The sequence below is a fragment of the Equus asinus genome, chromosome 27, assembly GCF_041296235.1.
Source record: "Equus asinus isolate D_3611 breed Donkey chromosome 27, EquAss-T2T_v2, whole genome shotgun sequence".
Lineage (NCBI taxonomy): Eukaryota > Metazoa > Chordata > Mammalia > Perissodactyla > Equidae > Equus > Equus asinus.
The window spans coordinates 19,855,348-19,873,798 of NC_091816.1; the positions used below are offsets into that span (position 1 = coordinate 19,855,348).

Here is an 18,451-nt window from a genome sequence, read left to right on the forward strand (position 1 = left end):
AACTAGATAGTAGATCCTAGCGTCGGTGAGTTTTACTTAAAAAGCAAAAATAAGCACTAAATGGTTAACTGTAATATAAGGTAGAGAGTGACAGAGACATATGTGCTGCTAGAATCCAGAGGATAGACAGAACATAGAGTTAAAAGGACCAGGAAAAGTCTTCATAGAAGAGGGAGTTTTTGAGCTGAATTTTGAGAAATTCTGTGGAATCACAATCACATGTGCATTTGGACCTAAATTAAGCGTAAGATGAAATTCACATACAGTAAAAGCATCCCTGAAACTCATCAGGAGTTTGCCCTGCTGTGGACTGATAAAGCACCTCTCAGTACATCCAACCCCATGAGATTTTTTCCTCTAGGGTTGAATCTACTCTTTCTCCAAGTGTGCACCTGATCAAGTGTTTGGCTTGTGTTTAGGGGTCAGGCTGTATGGGAAGACGGTATCTTTAAACATGAGGATCACGTGGAGTGTAGAATGTTCCTGCCATACGAGGTATTTAGGGACTGAGCACGCGGCTGAAGGAAGGACTCCTGTCTTTCATCTCACATCCACTCCCGGGCCTTTGCTCACTGAGGGGGCACGGAAGGCAGGACCGCCTGATCTATTCAATTCGGGTCTTTCACTTTTGGTTGGTTGTCTAACGAATCCATGTAAATGAAATGCAGGTAAGGATGTGATGCTACTATAAGAAAGACCTGAACACATGGGTTTTAGGGAGAAAGGTGGTAGCCTAGTAATGGGATTTGAACAAAGGATGAAAAAGTACAGGAAGTTTACAGGGGATTTTGAGTTCATACTGTCCTAGACCCGGGTTCAGGTCCTGGTCCTCCTCTTACTAGCTGTCTGTTGAGAATCAAGTTACTGAACAGCTCTATGCCTCAATTTTCTTATTTGTAAATTCCAAATTGTGTTTTTGGATAAGATTTAATAAGCAAGAATGTCTGGTATTTATTATATATTCAACAAATGTTAAATTCCTTTCATTTCTCCTCTGCCTCCCTAATTATACAGCTGGAACATATAGGCAGTGAAGGTAAGGTTAAAAAGGGCTGTTGGTGCCAAACTAGAGCGTCTTATATTCCAAGTTATATACCAGAGTCATCCAAAAGAAATATAGTATGAACCATGTACATAATTTTAATTTCCTAGTAGCCACACTTTAAAAAGGTTTAAAAGATTAAATTTTAATATTTTATTTAACCCAGTATATCCAAAATATTATTTCAACACATAGACAATAGAAAAATCAACGAGATATTTTCCATCCTTTCTTTCATACTGTCTTCAAAATCCATGTGTATTTTACATTTACTGCCTATTTCAATTAAGCTCACCGCACTTCAAATGCTCAAGAGCTTCATCAGGCCGTTGGCTACACTGCTGGACAGACCAGCTGTGGACGACGGAGAACCAGTGAAGGTTTCAATCAGAGTGGAATGCTTTGGCAAGATGACTCTGCCAGCAATGCTTGGATGGGTTACAGGGGAGACACTGCAAGCCTGAAGGTTGCCTACGAAGTTACCATCATCATCCAGTGGACAGTTATCCAGGGTCTGAACAAGGTTCGCATCGGCAGGAATGGAAAAGAGGGGACGAAGGGGAGAAACACTGTGGGTGAGAGTGCACAGGACGTGATGATGATCGAGTTCGTGGGGAGATAAGGGAGAGAAAAGGGTTGGACGTGGGGTTGTTAGGCTAGATATAGTAAAACTAAACAGACAGACTAGTTGTTCCCTACATTTGATATTATGTGGCTCCCAATTTAGCTCACTTGGTTATAAAAACCAACTCTCAAATTCCCTCCTTATGTATTCAAGAGAAACAAAAATACTGAATACCACTGTAATTTAAAAACTAGGTAAATGTCTCCATCTTCCTCACCAAAAAAATATATTTGGACAAAGCCGTAAAATGTTCATCAACTATCAGTCTAAACTGTCTACTAGAGCTTGGTAGCTCATCAAAGGCCCAGACCAGTCTCATTTACCTCCAACTGTCCCACCCCAGACAGCAATCCCATCGTAGCAGCCTGTGCAGGAAATGAATATATAGGTTTTTGGACTGAACGGAACTACAGAATAAGCAAATTGAACAGTTTTCTTCTTGAGATGTCACATATGCCCATCTTCAAAACTCTGATTAAAAAATATCTAAAGAGCTAAGTTATAGTCTCACCCCATTGTTTCCCTGTAGGTAACTGTAGCTTCTGCTGCTATGCCAGTAGCATATGTTCACAGAAACTTGGTTTTCTCAATGAATTTTAACTAGTTCCTGAATGAACATCCTTGTAGAATATCAGGGAAGAGGTAGTAAGCAAAGAAAAGCTGTTTTAAGTTTATTGTACGACAAACTCTTTCAGGAATGGATGGAACTTCTGGAAAGTCCCCAGACCAATACTAGGAGTTAGCTCAGAAACGTTCTTTGACCCACAAATATAATCAACCTCATTTGCCAAAGCATTAAACTAAGCGTGATATAGAAAGCTGCACATAGGGAGACAAAAATTAACTTAAAAATGTTAATGCTAATATAGTCTGGAGGCATATAGAAATAAAACAGGCAATTACTTTTTCGCTGTTGTTGGTCTAACAAAGAGACTCTAGAGGCAAAAAAGGAAGTACTAAGAAACGTTTCAATGCCAAATTTCCAGAGAGTGACTCAGGTATCAAGTGAGTTGACAAAAGCATAATTGGATGAATTCTATCTGATTTTACCGATCATTAATGTACAGATATTCACAAGAGCAGGAGCACTGCCCGCCGCCACTGCCCCCAGCCCCCACCTCAGTGAGAAGACTGTTCAGAAGGGCACATCCTCACCTCAGACAGTAGGTGCTGAATCACGACGGTTAATGCCTCCAACTTGGTATTACCGCAGGAAAGCAGCTGCTTGAGCCGCAGGATAAATCCACTTTGGTTTTCGCATTTTGTTTTATACCGAGCCAGCTCAAGCGTTTTTTCAGAGGACAGCGCATCTGGAGACGTCTGTGTCTGGATACATAAACTTCTGGGACTCTTCTGCCTGCCCTTTTCAACTGCAAAAGGAATTAACATAGGTAGTAAGATATGTGATTTTAATTTTTATAATCATTACCATCTGGGTTCAAAAACCACTAGATGAGCCGCAGAAATGCATTTAAGTTCTGTTTACATAAGGAACGCATATGGACGAGAATGGGAATTCGTCAAATAGCCAGATGTTTGGAATTCATAAACACAGACAATGGCTTTAACTCTGACATTAAAAGATTTATGTGGGGCAGAGAATTATGAACATGAAACAAACAGATTTAGCAATCCAGAAACATGAAAATTCTGTGCAAAATAATGTTGATTCCATAGTTCCTAATTTTCTAGGTAAAATGGTACAGAAACCCCTCTGTGACGAGTACTCTGACTCTGTATTCTGATCACATATGCCGAAAGAAAAACCCAAACGATTGGATTTTAAATGCCTTTCCCTCTTCTCATACCTTTTCTACAAACTTCCTGTCCTTTTCCTGCTGATGGCCTGGTCATTACAAAGATTTATACTGCAGACGAGGCATTTCCTAATCTCTAATAAATCATCATGTACATTGAAAATCTACTTACATTTGGGTCCTGATCTTGAAGTCCCTTGAGTATCAGACTCCTGACTATATTATTCTGTTTTCTAGCAAACACAAGCTTTGTTGTCTTCTCCCCCCTTCAAGTAGTAATAATGACTTAAATATTTTTTTAAAGCCCATGCTAATACTCCAGATCCATCTAAGATGCCACGTTAAGTGATTGTTCACTTTCTGTGAATTACTCCACTTTATTTTAAATGAAAAACTGTTCAGCTTTGGAACCATTCCAAATGTCTCAGTCACTTTAAATATCAAACAGAATTGGAAAAACAGGAAATAAGCTGCTTAGCTTCTGGAAATAAGTAGGCCAAAGAATCAAAACAAATCTAAATCTGAAAAAAAGAAAAAGACACAAGAAACTAAAAAAGTGACTGTTTCCTTATTCTCATACGCATTCTCTGTGGCATCCACATTCTGTGGTAACAAACAAACCTAAGACAATTTTATAAACAGCAATTATCTAATTTTTCAGGGGGAGGAAAACTACAGTGATTTTTTGAAGGAAAATAAAGAAACCTCAGTATTCATGTTCCAGGAACCAATGGTAAAAAACACTCAATATACTCTTTAAGTAAAAAAAAGAAAAAAGGCTCTCATTTTCTGTGGTTGCTTTCCATGGTTAAACAACTCATATTTGTATTAATACTTGACAATTCTCAGTTCTAGAATGACTGAAATATCTATTGTGTTTCAAAAATACTTAAAGAGAAGGGGAAAGTATTTGCCCATTGGTCTTGATTAGTAATCATTAAGAGTTAATTAGCAATAATTACCACTTCCAAAGCAGATGGAGAAGGCAACCAAGTTTATAGTCATAACATTAAAGGCTTCAAGGGGGAACAACTTTATAGTCATCTGTTAATGAAAAATAATCTAAATATTTTACAGTTTGTCAAAATATCTGATTAGTATTCCTTTTACGTCACTTCCTGAGACGTTCTTAGAATTATATATAGTCACATAACATACAATAAGTGTAGTGTTTTATGGTCATAATGTTCTCACTGTCCCTCTCCTTGATCCTCCCAGTAAACGTTCCAGGATGTGAAGGGCCTTGCCCAGGCGTAGACAGCTTCTATGGGACAGACTCAAAGTCAGAACCCAGGCCTCTGGTGCCAAGTGCCTACTGTTCCCATCCATATCAGAAAGTAGAAATGGGGTGGAGACACAATGCATTACATAACTAAAAGTAAACATTTATGCAATAATCTTAATATTCAAGCCCATTATCTGATAGCTCTTCATTTCAATAAATCTACATATAAATATCTATGCTTTAATAGTGTTTTATATAATTTTATACATACAAACAGAACAGCAAAAAACATCTTTTAACTCTTTGGCCATCTAGAATTTACTACAATTTATGCAGCTATAAGTTAATTTTCCTGACTGATATTATTGTCACACGTCCTACCAATACTTACTGAAATATTCATTTATTTATTGATACCTTGCTTTGAGTTTATCATTTCTTGAATCCTTAACAATGTTTGATTCTCTTTCTAGACTTTCCATGCTAAATTTCTTAATTTTATTATTTAACACAATATCAGAGTTTTAAAACTGTTAGGTTATAATTATTTACAAAATCGGAGAGGTGAATCTTTTATATGAATATTTTTGGAAAAATCTTTAAGGTATTTGCCTACTTAAGTCTTTCACATGAACTTTAGTATTAACTGGTCAGGTTCTACTAAGTTATTTCATAAGGAAATAAATCTAAATTAACTTATTAAACATTGTTTTTCACACTACACAGAATTCAGAATACTCCTTTTATAGCACTAAACTTTCTATTTTCTTTCAAATGATCTCTTATACCAAAGTCAGGCAAGAGCTAAGCATGTTTGTAAATGGATGTTTTCTTTGTAAACTAAATTTTTTTCACTGTATTATCAAGATTTCTTGAATTTACCTTAAAACTCTACTGACAGTTTTTGCTACTGTTTGTCTAAATTCCTTGATTATATGTATACAGAGTACTTTCCTTTAGATCTGTTTTTCTTATTGAATGGTTAATTCCATTTCTAACTTTTTAAAGATAGGAAGAGAGCCTTATGTTTTTTTTTTATTTAAGGAGATTAACGCTACTGTTTTCTCAATGGACATAATAGGTTTTAAAATAAAATACCTACATTGTTAAGAATCTGTCAATACTTTTTCTTAAGTGTTTCAAAAATAAGAGCTGGATTTTGCTGACTCCTTATTAGGCCTCTGAAACCATTATGATTTTTTCCTGGCTTTTATTTTTATTTGATAAACTTGGTTAAAGGCTTTTCTCATGCCACAGTGGCTGCAATTTCCTGAGGCAAACTTTTCATTTTTATTTACTTATTTTTACCATCTGAAATGTAACTTTGTTGAGGTATAACTGACATATAACAGGATACTAGTTTCAGGTCTGCAACATGATGCGACATTTGTACATATTGCAAAACGATCCCAAGAAGTCTAGTTAACATCTGTCACTACACAGTTACAATTTTTTTTTTGTGATGCAAACTTTTAAGATCTATTCTCTTAGCAACTTTCAAATATGTAACACAGTATTGTTAAATATAGTCACCATCCAATACATTACATCCCCAGGACTTATTTATTTTATAACCGGAAGTTTGTACCTTTTGACCCCCTTCACCAATTTCCTCCATCCCCCAGTCCCTGAGAGAAACTTAATTGTTTCAGATACGTCAGTGCAATAGTAGCAACTACTCCCTCGCTTGTTGCTGAGGATTCAGGTGGCTTAGGTCCACGAGTGAGACTGGTATCTATACATTTCCTTTATTATATTTTGGTTGCTTTCGCTTTTGATCACAAAATGGCATTTGTGCCTATAAAAGTCCTATTCTCCATATTTTGGAACTGTTAACTGTGTCAGGGGGTATATATTCTTTGAAAATTTAGAAAATTCCCTAGGACCCAACACTCTATTAAGAGTGCTGCTAAGATCACCCCAGAATGAACTTAAGTAGCTCTGGCTATCTTATCTTGTCTTATCAACTGTCCCAGTTGGATGCATTCCAATCGTGCAGGGCTCCTGGTTCTTAGCTGCTTTTCCATTTGTGCTGTTTCACCTTTGGCAGAAGTTAAATGTTAGGGTCTTAACTCCATCTAATGAGAGAAGCAGCATCCATTCCTAAGTGTCCAGTCGTGAAAACGCAAACATCATGCCCAGAACACAAACACTGCTCTGCCTCAGGTAGTGACAGAAATCGTCAGATCTGGACATCATGACGCAGTTTCCAATCCTACCCACTGATAATCTCATTCAAACATTTAAAATCTGACTCTGGTCATGTCTGTCTGCATAATGTCACATGCTCAGTTTAAGCACACAAGAGCTTTGTACCAAGCCTTCTCTAACACACCTTAGCACAAACTGTTGAATTCATAGCTGGTAAGCAACAATTTATCCTATTATGAATCCTAGAGGGGTGTAAAATGACAGCTACAGAAAAAGATTTTCATTGCAAACTTGTTTGCAAAGAAAAACGAAAAAGAAAAAAAAACCCAAATGCTCATAAGCAGAGGACTGGTTCAATACACAGTACATTTATACAGTAGAATACCACAGCCATAAGACAGAACTAGGAAGCTCTCTGTGGTAAATGAACAAAGCATATTAAAGAGCAATGTAGACAATATGCCCTGTTGTATAAAGACGATAGGACTATAAGACCATATTTTCTTCTTTGCTTCTAAATGCACAACAAAATTATAGCATAATACATATAAAAGTACTAACAATGTTTACCTGTTCAGAGAAGGGAATAGGAACCAGACAGATACAAAGTGTTCTAATGCATTTTTTAAAATACTTTTTAACTATGGGGTTAATATATTGCCTATTCAAAATTAAAAGGTAGTATTGCTTTTTCAAGGTGGTTACAATGAATTCTGAGCACTGAAATCTTTAACACTTAACCATCAAGAAAACAGTCAATCCGTGTTTCTTCCTTGGGGAATCTAGACAAGAACGGAAATAACACAGGTTTGTCATATGTAAATGCTCAGAATATATTTGCATTTAAGGAAGAAAGAAAACATTGACATGTTACTCTTCTAGGAGTATGTAGCTTCAAATTTTAACAGAAGTGCAAAAAGCAAAGACTGTCCTCTACCTAGAGCTGGAAAATCATGTTGTGACCTCAATCTTCCGCTCCATATACTGTGCTCCCTAAGGACAAAATTGTACCACATGGTAGCTGATGACCCAGTTTGCGTGTCCTTCCTTCCCTCCTCACTCCTGGCTCAACTGAAGATCAGAGATGATGCAAAAATCTCCAATGATGCTCAGAGCCCTAATGCTCATAAATAGGGTACTTCAGGATACTAAAGAACAACAGTGTCTCTGAATCCTACTGGGATTTGAACCAAATTAGCGTAATATGAACCAAACTTTGCCTTTCTATTCCCTTTATTAACAGGTTACCATTTGATAATGCAGCTGTATTTAAAAGTTTAAAATATTTTGTTTATTATACTAACAGGATCTATTTAATCAGAAACCTTAAAATTAGAAAATCAGAACCTTCTCCATAGATTTAGATGTCTGTCAACAAGATAATCACCACTATCATGTCTGATCCAACCTTCCTGGGATGCACTCTATTGAAACTGAAACATCCTCCAGGAAAACACAAGTCCTGAATCCAAGACATTTGCTCCCTTGAAAAACAGCTGGATAACGCTGTTTGCTATCTTTTTTCCTTCTACTCAGAAACTGCAAGTTAACAAAATTTAAAACTAGCCTAATAAATCTATTCATTTTCTTAAAGAAAGTAGCTGGGTAAAGGGGAAGAGGCCTGTTTTTCAGGCTCAAGTCACTGAGGTATATAGACCCCCCATTTCAAGGCTAAACACAATTCCGAGAGGAAGACTTCACCATTGAGATGTGGACTAAGCTACTGGCTGCTGAGGACACATCCATCCTAAGACCAAATAAGCCATTTACTGAATCGGCTGGCTTTCCAAATATTAAAATCAAATAATAAGAGACAAGACCTACTAGGAGAGTCGCCTTGGCTTCCATGAAACACAAAAGTATACACGGTATTTGGTAAATAATTTTGCCTAGTTTTTGTATACCTATTGAGCCATTCATTCACTCGCCAAGTATGTGTCAAAATCCCCCATGATGGCTTTGTTGTGGGAGTGGGTGGGTCTGCCATGGTGTCTTGAGGGGCAGTGGAGGCATGGAGAAGGGGGTGCTGGTGGACAGGGGTGCATGAAGACACCAAGGGTCTCCGCTGAATCTCTTCCTGTTCCACTCACATGTCCACCTACGTGTGTGAAGGTGACGGCCACTGGGTGGAATGTGCCTTCTGCCACCTACTGCATTGAAACTAATGTTAATAAAATGTAGGTAATGAACTAGCGGGCTGGTGAGGGTTCTCGAAGTCTCTACCAGCAGCCTGGATCGACAACCGACTCCCTTCTTTCTGCCTTAATCTGAACCTACACATCTAAAACCCTTAGGAAGGACACCTCTCTCTACACAAGTTCTCTCTGTTAGTGTTTCCTCAGCATTTGATGACGGGTATTTACCCTGGAATAGTCCAAGGAAACAAAGCAATAACGGCAACACGACTTGATTATTAGATAGAATTATGTACACATTGTGGTGAGAGTACAGGTGGAGAAACAGCTAGATCTGGAGTAGTCAAGAAAGAGTTCTAGAGGCAGAGTTTGGATGGACATTTGCACATTCAGCAGAAAGATAAGCAGAAGATGCCAGCAAAGGCAAAGGCAGCGAGGTATGGGAGGCCCCTGGTGCCCTGGTAGCCTGTGCTGACAACAAGGTCAGGACTCCTGCAGTGACGGTAAGATGGAGTGGCTGGAAGAATAAGCAGGGCGACAGCATGTGTGCCATACAAGGTTTTATCTTGTAGGGGGCACAGAACGAGGCTGGAGGCACTGTCAAGGAAGATCTGAGGGCATATGTAGGGAGGTCCTGAGGGAGGCCCACGAGGAGAAACTCATGGGTCAGTGGCAGTGATGACAGGCAGGAAAACATCAATGCATTTATGAGGCACAACAGGAGGAACTGGTGACCAGTCAGATCAAGGGGAATCCAGGACAAGTCACAAGTTCCCAGTTAGGAAGTAACACAGAGAGGGGTAGCTTAGCATGTGAGAATGAGAGTGAGGGCAGAGGGAGGGGAGGAGTGCGGTGTGGGAGATGGTGAGGAAGGTGCTATGACATTCTCTAACACCCTGCTCTTGAGTCTCCAAAAAGAGTATTCTTAACTCACCTGCTCCATAACACTTTCCAGATTTAACTGTCTGCCATGTCATTCTCCTGAGGAGCAAGGAGCTCCTTATTCCCGTTGTCCTGAATACTGCCCCTAACACAAGAGCATTAACATACACTTTGTAGTTGTATCAACTGAAGAGCAAACCCACAGTAATCTGTACAATCTTACTCAGGCATTTAAAAAAATTATTCATATCAATTACTCGTATAAATTTATATAAACATTTTTAGTGTTCCTTTCATTATTTATTTGAAAAGAGTTCATAGTAATAATAATTTAGGAGGTACACACAGTACTTTCCTATTCTAGGTAGGTATGGCATTTACTTAATACAGAACATTTCAAGTTCAACAAAATAGTGTTTAAGACTTTTAAAATTACCCACGTCATTTCTTTCGGTGGGGGAGGGACATTAAGACACCTAAGCATTTAAATTTCACACTACTATATCGTTAGAATTTGTTGCAATGGCTTATATGGAAAAGGGTTTTACTTTTTTTTAATTTTAAAAGTAGATTACAGAATAGAAGACATATTCATATTCAAAACTCCTATTGCAAGATAATCATGCTTACACAATTTTTCTTGAAAAAACAACCCAAACTTGACCTTGAACATTTTCCATGTAGCTGGCAGGAGAAAAGCTGATTTCTCATGTTCTTAAAATGGACTACTAACTACAAAGAAAAGTTAATAGAAATTCATTACATTCAGAAATACTTTTAAGACAGTATTATCTCCCTCAATTTGTTGGCTTTCTAAATAATCTGAAGTCTACCTTAATATGTTAAGTTTATGGGTTTGCTTCAGGACTGAAAAAAACATACTACAAAAATGGAACGCAACAAAAAATTGTGAGTAATACAATTTTAGGCCTGTGATAGTAAAAATTCCAATGATACTGAAAATATTTTTATTTTTATTTATTTATTTTTTTGAGGAAGATTAGCTCTGATCTAACTACTGCCAATCCTCCTCTTTTTGCTGAGGAAGATTGGCCCTGAGCTAAGATCCATACCCATCTTCTTCTACTTTATACGTGGGACGCCTACCACAGCATGGCTTGCCAAGCGGTGCCATGTCCGCACCTGGGATCCGAACTGGCGAACCCCGGGCCACCAAGAAGCAGAATGTGCGCACTTAACCGCTGTGCCACCGGGCCAGCCCCAAAAATATTTTTATTCTAACAAAAATTTCATTAAGAATATGAATTTTAGTAGAGGAAAAGTCTGAATTTTTATTTCAACTTAAATTATGAAACAAGTATCTTTTATTATACTTGTTCAAACTGTACATGCGCAAAATGGATAGGTCTTTTCTCAGAGCACAAGACAGAAAACATATCCACCAACTTCCCACTGATGTGGACAAGGTGCTGTTTCACAAGATAGACGCCACCGGATCCCGGCTTTTTTCCCTTTATTATTAAACAAATTACTTAAAATATTAAATACTAGCCTTCATGTGGACTTTTGTTGTTTTTGTTTTAATGATCATTTTGACTTAATCAATTAATAGGTACCAAAAAAAGTGCTCACCATCACAAAGCATGCTATACCAAGCAGTGTTTTTGTTTTCAGCAATGACGACGTGCATCGACAAGGTGTCCTTTTTAGTTTAACACATGGAAGACGACAGTACCAAGAATAATATTCTGTCACCACCAGGAACTGACTCCAAAACAAGAACAAAAAGTCTACACGTCCCCCTCACAGCGCCTACTATTCTAGAATTGTCACTGCTGCCTCTTCTGTGACTTTTCCATCTTGAGCTGGCCAGCTCAGGTGACGTCACCAGGGTGCCAATGAAGCCATGACCTGTGGGCAGTGCTCCACAGCCACAGATGTGCCCCTAACCATCGCAGCCACGTTGTAACCATGTTCTTTGTCAAACAGGGCCCCCAGCAAAGCAGCATGGGGAAATCAAGGCACATGCGGATTTAACACCTGAGTGGGGAAAACAATCCCCAAAATGCACCAAAGTGGGTCAAAAATCTCTTTATTGGGTATTAAAGACAACAGGCTATCTTAAAGTAGAAACAAAAATTAAAATAGCCAATTAAAAATTCAACATTAGGAATTTCTATAACACAAACAATCAATAAAAGGGGAGGGCTGGCCCCGTGGCCGAGTGGTTAAGTTCGCACGCTCCCCTTCGGTGGCCCAGGGTTTTGCTGATTTGGACCCTGGGCATAGACATGGCGCCGCTCATCAGGTCATGCTGAGGCAGCGTCCCACATACCACAACTAGAAGGACCCACAACTAAAAAATATACAGCTATGTACTAGGGGGATTTGGGGATAAAAAGCAGAAAAAAAAAGGGGGGGAACGTCATTCTCAAAATACTCATCAATTAAAGAAAAGCAATAGGAGAGGTGCCCAAAATTCAGGTCACCAGAGACCAACAGGAAAAAGGCAAGTCTGTCACCCAAAAGAAAGCTCTATTAGTCTTAAATTTCGCCAGAGCTATAATAATTGCTGCTGTTTATAAAAAGGATCCTCATGTGCTAAAATAACCCAGAGTATCACCTAAACCAAACATAGAAAAATGATGTGCAATACTGGAAACATTTAAAACCACACTTTTTTTTTCAAACTAACAAGTAACGTGCATATATTATTAATGAAATATTTTTAGCTCTAAAACATGCTTTAGGGCTAACAAAATGTATCAGTCTACATTATTTCATTTATAGGGTGATTCTCTATTAACCAAAACTCAATTGACCAGAGTATTTCAATTGTTCTAATTAAATAAGTCTTTACTGGATACTGCTTGCCACATTCCTCCAGTTTCTCCTGATGAGAAACACTGCTCTACTTCTCATCCTGAATCCAGCCCCAAACTATAATGTATGGTTTACTCTCCATGTGAAGGTGTGTGAAAATAGATACTACATTAAAACACAGTTTAGTGCAGTAAAACTTTAGCTATCTGCAACTTGTGAGATTAAGATGTACTCTCTCTTTCAACATCCAACCCCTTTTTTTTTTTTTTTTGGTGAGGAAGATTGGCTCTGAGCTAACATCTGTAAGAATCTTCCTCTATTTTATGTGGGATGCTGCCACAGCATGGCTTGATGAGCATTGCTAGGTCCGCGCCTGGGATCTGAACCTGTGGGCCACCAAAGCAGAGTACACAAACTTAACCACTACGCCACTGGGTGGCCCCATCAACATTTAACTTTTAAAAGCTTACCAAAATATTATCTATTATGAGTGAAAAGTCATTTAACATGTCACTGTCTTCTTAAATAAACTGCTGTAACTATGAAAGGGCACATTTTAATGTTATAGCAAAGCTGTAGCTATAAGAGGGCCATAGGTAGAGGAGCTTAATATCAGTCTATGACAAAACATTTTTAGCATAATGCCATTCGCAATACCAGTTCTTAGTAAATGCTTATCAGTGTGGCAAGAGGCCAGCAAATCTTCAAGACTGCTCTCAAGGAAGCCAAAAAGAAGAATGTGGATTCACAGTAAGATGACAAAGACATTCTAGAAGGCCACATCTCTCATCTGTTATTCTTGAATTTGGTCCTTTTGATGTCTTTTGTATTCGACAAATGATTGAAGTTCTTAACTTTTTACATACAAATTCTAATATTATTTTTTTATGGAAGCTTTCTAAAATGGCTTTATTGGCTTCTATATTTTTTTAGTGTGAGAGAGAAAGACAGGAGAAATTGAAGTTTATTTTGCCTCACCTTAACAATGCATGAATAGAACCATCAACACACTACTAACAAAATATTAATCTTCTGCTAACACATTTTAAATACATAAAAGCCACATTTAAAGTTGAGAACATTCTTTCTCAATGGAAGCATTATAACTGAAAGTTAATTCATTTAAGAGATCAAAATCAAATATTAATCTATATGTCCAAATAACAGGATGACTTGAAAGTGTTTAACTGAAATAATTACAAAATACATAATCATTACCAAAAAACATCCACATCGTAAAAGAGAAAAAGCAACAAGGTCTGTTGAGAGATTCAACTTGTTAAATGGTCTACTCTTCTTATTTATAAGCAGCCAATATCGCAGTATTTTGAGAAGTAACAGTTTCGCCTACTCAGTGGCAGATACTGTAAACAAGGCCCTAACCCCTCTGTTACCTGCATGTACTACTGAGACTGGAGAAGTCAAACACTCAATTTCCCAGCCTCCCTTGCAGGCAGAGATGGCCATGTGATTGAGATGTAGCCAATGAGATGTAAGCTGTGGTGACTTGGTACCACCCCTTCCCTATATTTTTCCCCTCCCTGGAGCAGCCATTGTGAGATCATGAGGCAACTGTCATGAGAAAAGGGCTGGGAAAATAGCAGAGATGCTGATGCTGACATTGCTGAGCCACCTGAACATCATCAGAGCTGCTTCTCCTTAGGTGAGACCAATAAGCTACTTCTTAGTTAAGCCGTCTTAACAAACTGCGGCTAAAAGCAGTTCCACTGGACAATCTCAGAAATGAATACCAAACAGAAGAACATAATTTGGTGACTAATTAAACAAATTTGTTCACATTCTGTCTCACTCTTATCAAATATCTAGTCAAAATGGTTCTCTTTAGTGCAGCTTTAAGTAAATGAAAATATTTTGTTCTATTGATAATACTTCTGCCGTCCTTCCTCAATATATAGGTACGTACACCCCTCTCCTTTGCTATAGTAATTGCTTTTACTCTCATGAGCTCAGCAGAAAGAATCCTATTTCTTAGTGCAATGAATTGCCTTCACCTGAATCAGAGAGAGAACATTCACTCTTTGAGGTTCAAAATGGCACTGTTCATAATAACACAGGTATCTTCAGCTACACAGAAAAACTGAATTCTAATAAAACTGGTGGCAAAGAGTATTTCTACTTAGAAGATTCTTTTTCCCTCCCCTGACTCATTATAAAATTGGAACTAATATGTGGAGGCAAAATTCTGAAATAAACTGAGCTGAATACATTGGCAAGAGAGACTATCGCCAGAAGTTTGGCGAGTCAGAGAAATCACTTCTGGACTTAGATGATGTTAGCCCTTCCCTGATGCTGAGATCTTCACCCGTGCTCGACATCCTGCAACATCACTCAAAACGCTGGCAAATTCACTCTCCTTCTCTTCTTGCTCATCTTTACAGAGGAACTTACATCCTGGATCCGACAACACACTGTCAACGGGCACCACGCGATGACAATGTACTAAAGTGCGCGGTGCCCTGTGTAAGGGTTCCATGAAAGGGCCTGTTCTGTCTGGGTCCCCATACTCACCATGCTTATGGCTAACGCCTCTCGCTCCACATTTGATGCTCAGACATATTAAAATGCTTTCATTTCCTTGAAGGAGCCATGCTCGCCCTCACCTCCAGGCTTTCACACGTTGTTTGCTCTGCCTGGAAAACTGTTTGTTTCTTGGCTAATTCTACATATCTGGAGCTCCCAGCTTAAACGGCATTTCTGGAAGACCTGGGTCAAGTTAGCCTCACCTGGGCTCCTAGTCCATGCTCCACCATGATTACTTGATGTTGTACGATGTCGTACGATGTCTCCCTCACTTACGCTGTGGGCCTTGTGTGAAGGCGGGGGCCATCTGTGACTTAGTCCTGGCTATATTTTCAGCATCCAGCAGTGGGCCTGGCTCATAGTACGTGTCTAAGAAATATTTGCTTATGAAATGACTGAATTAATCCTGCAATGTGAAAGACAGTCTGGAAGCAGGGGAAAGGCTGGTGGCAAAGATCAAATATAAAACCCTTCAGGGGGCCAGCCCCATGGTGCAGTGGTTAAATTCACACACTCTGGTTTGGTGGCCCTGGGTTTGCAGGTTCAGATCCCGGGCGTGGACCTACATACCGCCCATCAAGCCAGGCTGTTGTGGCATCCCACATACAAAATAGAGGAAGAGTGGCACGGATGTTAGCTCAGCGACAATCTTCCTCAAGCAAAAAAAGGAAGATTGGCAAAAGATGTTAGCTCAGGGCCAATCTTCCTCACCACAAAAAATAACAATAAAAAAAATGAAACCCTTCAAATAGCCCAAAGTATTAGGTTGGATGATATGAAATTGTCATTGTGTTTGGCCTTTTTTTTTTATTTACCAGAAGAGCAATTTCAAATGCTTCAACCTAATAAAAAAGCCTGAACTAGAATAGTGGCAGAGAGTAAAAACAAATCAAGATTTCAAAAGATAGAGTCTTAGATTCTTGCTACCAATTCGTTGTGGATAAGTGAGGAAGAACAATGATTCAAAGGTGACTGACGTTTGATGACAGGATAAGGGAAAAACATGGTGTCATGAAGAGAAATAAATAAACAAGGAATGTTAACTGAGTTTGGGAGATCAGTAGAGAATTTGTTTAGATAAGATGAATTTTCAGGTGTCAGTAATGCATCTAGGGTTTTTTAACCTATAGCCAGAAAATTCAAAGAATTTGAGGTTAAATTTGAAGTCATCTCATCTGATTCCATTATTTTGTAGTCCTGTCTGGTTAAGTGATCAAGGTCACTCACTTGGTTGAAGAACCAAGACGACAACCCCAGGCTCTCGGAATCCAGGCCAACACCACTGCCACCTACGGCAACCGACATCAACACCCCTTCCTTTATCAAGGATACAACACAAGCTCCTGCTTACAGCCCATATGGATAAGAATAAATACAATGGCTTCAGTATCCATTTTATTGGAAGATTTCTCAGACCTTAGAGTTACGTAATATGGATAAGCTCACAAAAGCTTTTTACTGGGGATAAGTAGAATTATATTCTTTACATAATTTTAAAACGCTTCCCAACACAAACTCCTTTTTTATCACTACTATTCACTAGATCTAACAGAATTACAGCAAAATTCACATCTAGGAAAACCTATAAGCCAAAATTCGAAACAGAAGTCCCAGGTTGTAGTCCCATCTCTGCCACTGACTGTGTGCCCTTGGGCAAGTTCATCCACTTCTCTGGGCCTCTGACTTCTTGGTGTAAAATAAGGTAAATGAGATCCCCTCTAAGTGCACTTAGCTCTAAAAATTGTGACTGCAATCAAATGAATATTTTTAATATTCAAATATCTTTCAAAAATAAAAATATTTTTATATAACTTCAGAAAATAACAAGCACCTAAAATACCACTATTAGTCAACTCTGGTAGTAAAAGCCTTGTGTCTTTTGCTTGAGCTGCCTTGGCAAGCTGCCTGCTTCACAAAAACACTACAAACACCTAAAGTGCTAAGAGAAGACTGGTTAAATAAATCATAGCTTGCCCAACAACAGGATGTTCCATGACTATTAAAAAGAATGAAGTAAACATGTATTAAGTTCATGTGCTCTGCTTCAGTGGCCCAGGGTTTGGGGGTTCGCATCCCAAGTGTGAACCTACACACCGCTCATGAAGCCATGCTGTGGTGGCATCCCACATACAAAATAGAGGAAGATTGGCACAGATGTTAGCTCAGGGCAAATCTTCCTCACCAAAAAAAAAACCAAAAAAACAAAAAACCAAACCAAAGCAACAACAAAAAAGTGAACCATAGAAGAGCATATAGAGTATGCTTCCATTTCTGTATAATAAAAAAGGATATAAAAGGTCTACATAGGCTTACATGCTATTAGGAAATTATCGGAAGGATGTGGAAGCAGCGGTGAGAGTGGGGGCCTCTGAGGAGATGTCAGGAGGCTGCATCAGGGAGAGGCTCACCTGGATGGTACAACCTTCCGTACTATTTGGTTTTCTTTTCTACTTGGAGCATGGATTATTTTTCCTTTTAAAGTTAAAATTAAAAGCTACTTGGAGCTGTTTTAGATCCTACGAATGGTTGCAAACACAGGACACCCTTTTATTTTCATTTTTCTACCTTTTTATCTTTTAAGGTTGAAAATGTTCCAGTGGCATTTGGGCTGGGAAAGGAAGAGCCACTGTTTCACTCCTAACTCACCTCGTTCACCTCCAGCTGTCAGCTCAGCCCGAGAGGGAAAGGCAGGCCGACTCCAGCGACAGGTCAAGGGGAGTTATGAAATCTGAGGAAGAGGTGCTGGAAAAAATGAGAATTATCCCCCAGAGAAGGGAGATGCTTCTGGGAAAACTGGAAACAGTCAGCTGAAAAAAGTCACCAGGGACAGAGATGGAGAATAACACACACACGGGCTGACATGCATATAAACAAGAAAGAATCGTCTGTTTACACACTCAATCCTATGACAGTTCACACTAACCAGCCACAATCAAATAGATTAGCACTCCAGTTTTATAGCACAAAATCAACCTATTTACCATAGTTGCAATTGCCATCGAGAACGTGAGGTAGCAATTTGAGGCCACTAAATTCTCTCAAAGCGAGCATATTTACATATGCATTGATTTCATGTAAGGCACAGAAAATAAAAAGCAGCCACAACATAAACCATCAGAGACAGTCTTTTGTGACTGTAAATATTTTCACTGTGAAGCTTGGAAATCTCAGTCTGGGGTTCATTGATTACCTCTCCACATTCATTAGGATGTTTTATTTCAGAAATGTTTAGAATATGGAAATCTTTTAGTATATTAAACCTACCATCATCTCAGGGAGAATGAAACACTACAGAAACTCGTTTCTTCT

At 38.6% G+C, this 18,451-nt stretch overlaps 1 protein-coding gene across 18 annotated transcripts in view; it reads right to left on the minus strand.

Annotated features, from left to right (window-relative positions):
* The window catches only part of MTUS1 (microtubule associated scaffold protein 1), a 145,369-nt gene that overhangs the window by 31,306 nt on the left and 95,612 nt on the right, over positions 1 to 18,451 (minus strand). For all 18 annotated transcript variants that reach the window (XR_011498872.1, XR_011498871.1, XM_070500049.1 and 15 more), the window contains one exon: positions 2,823 to 3,037. Coding sequence is in view for 16 of the 18 variants with exons in the window: in XM_070500049.1 (XP_070356150.1) it covers positions 2,823 to 3,037 (215 nt within the window). In the remaining 2 variants the exon portion in view is untranslated. The remainder of the gene's footprint in view (positions 1 to 2,822; positions 3,038 to 18,451) is intronic.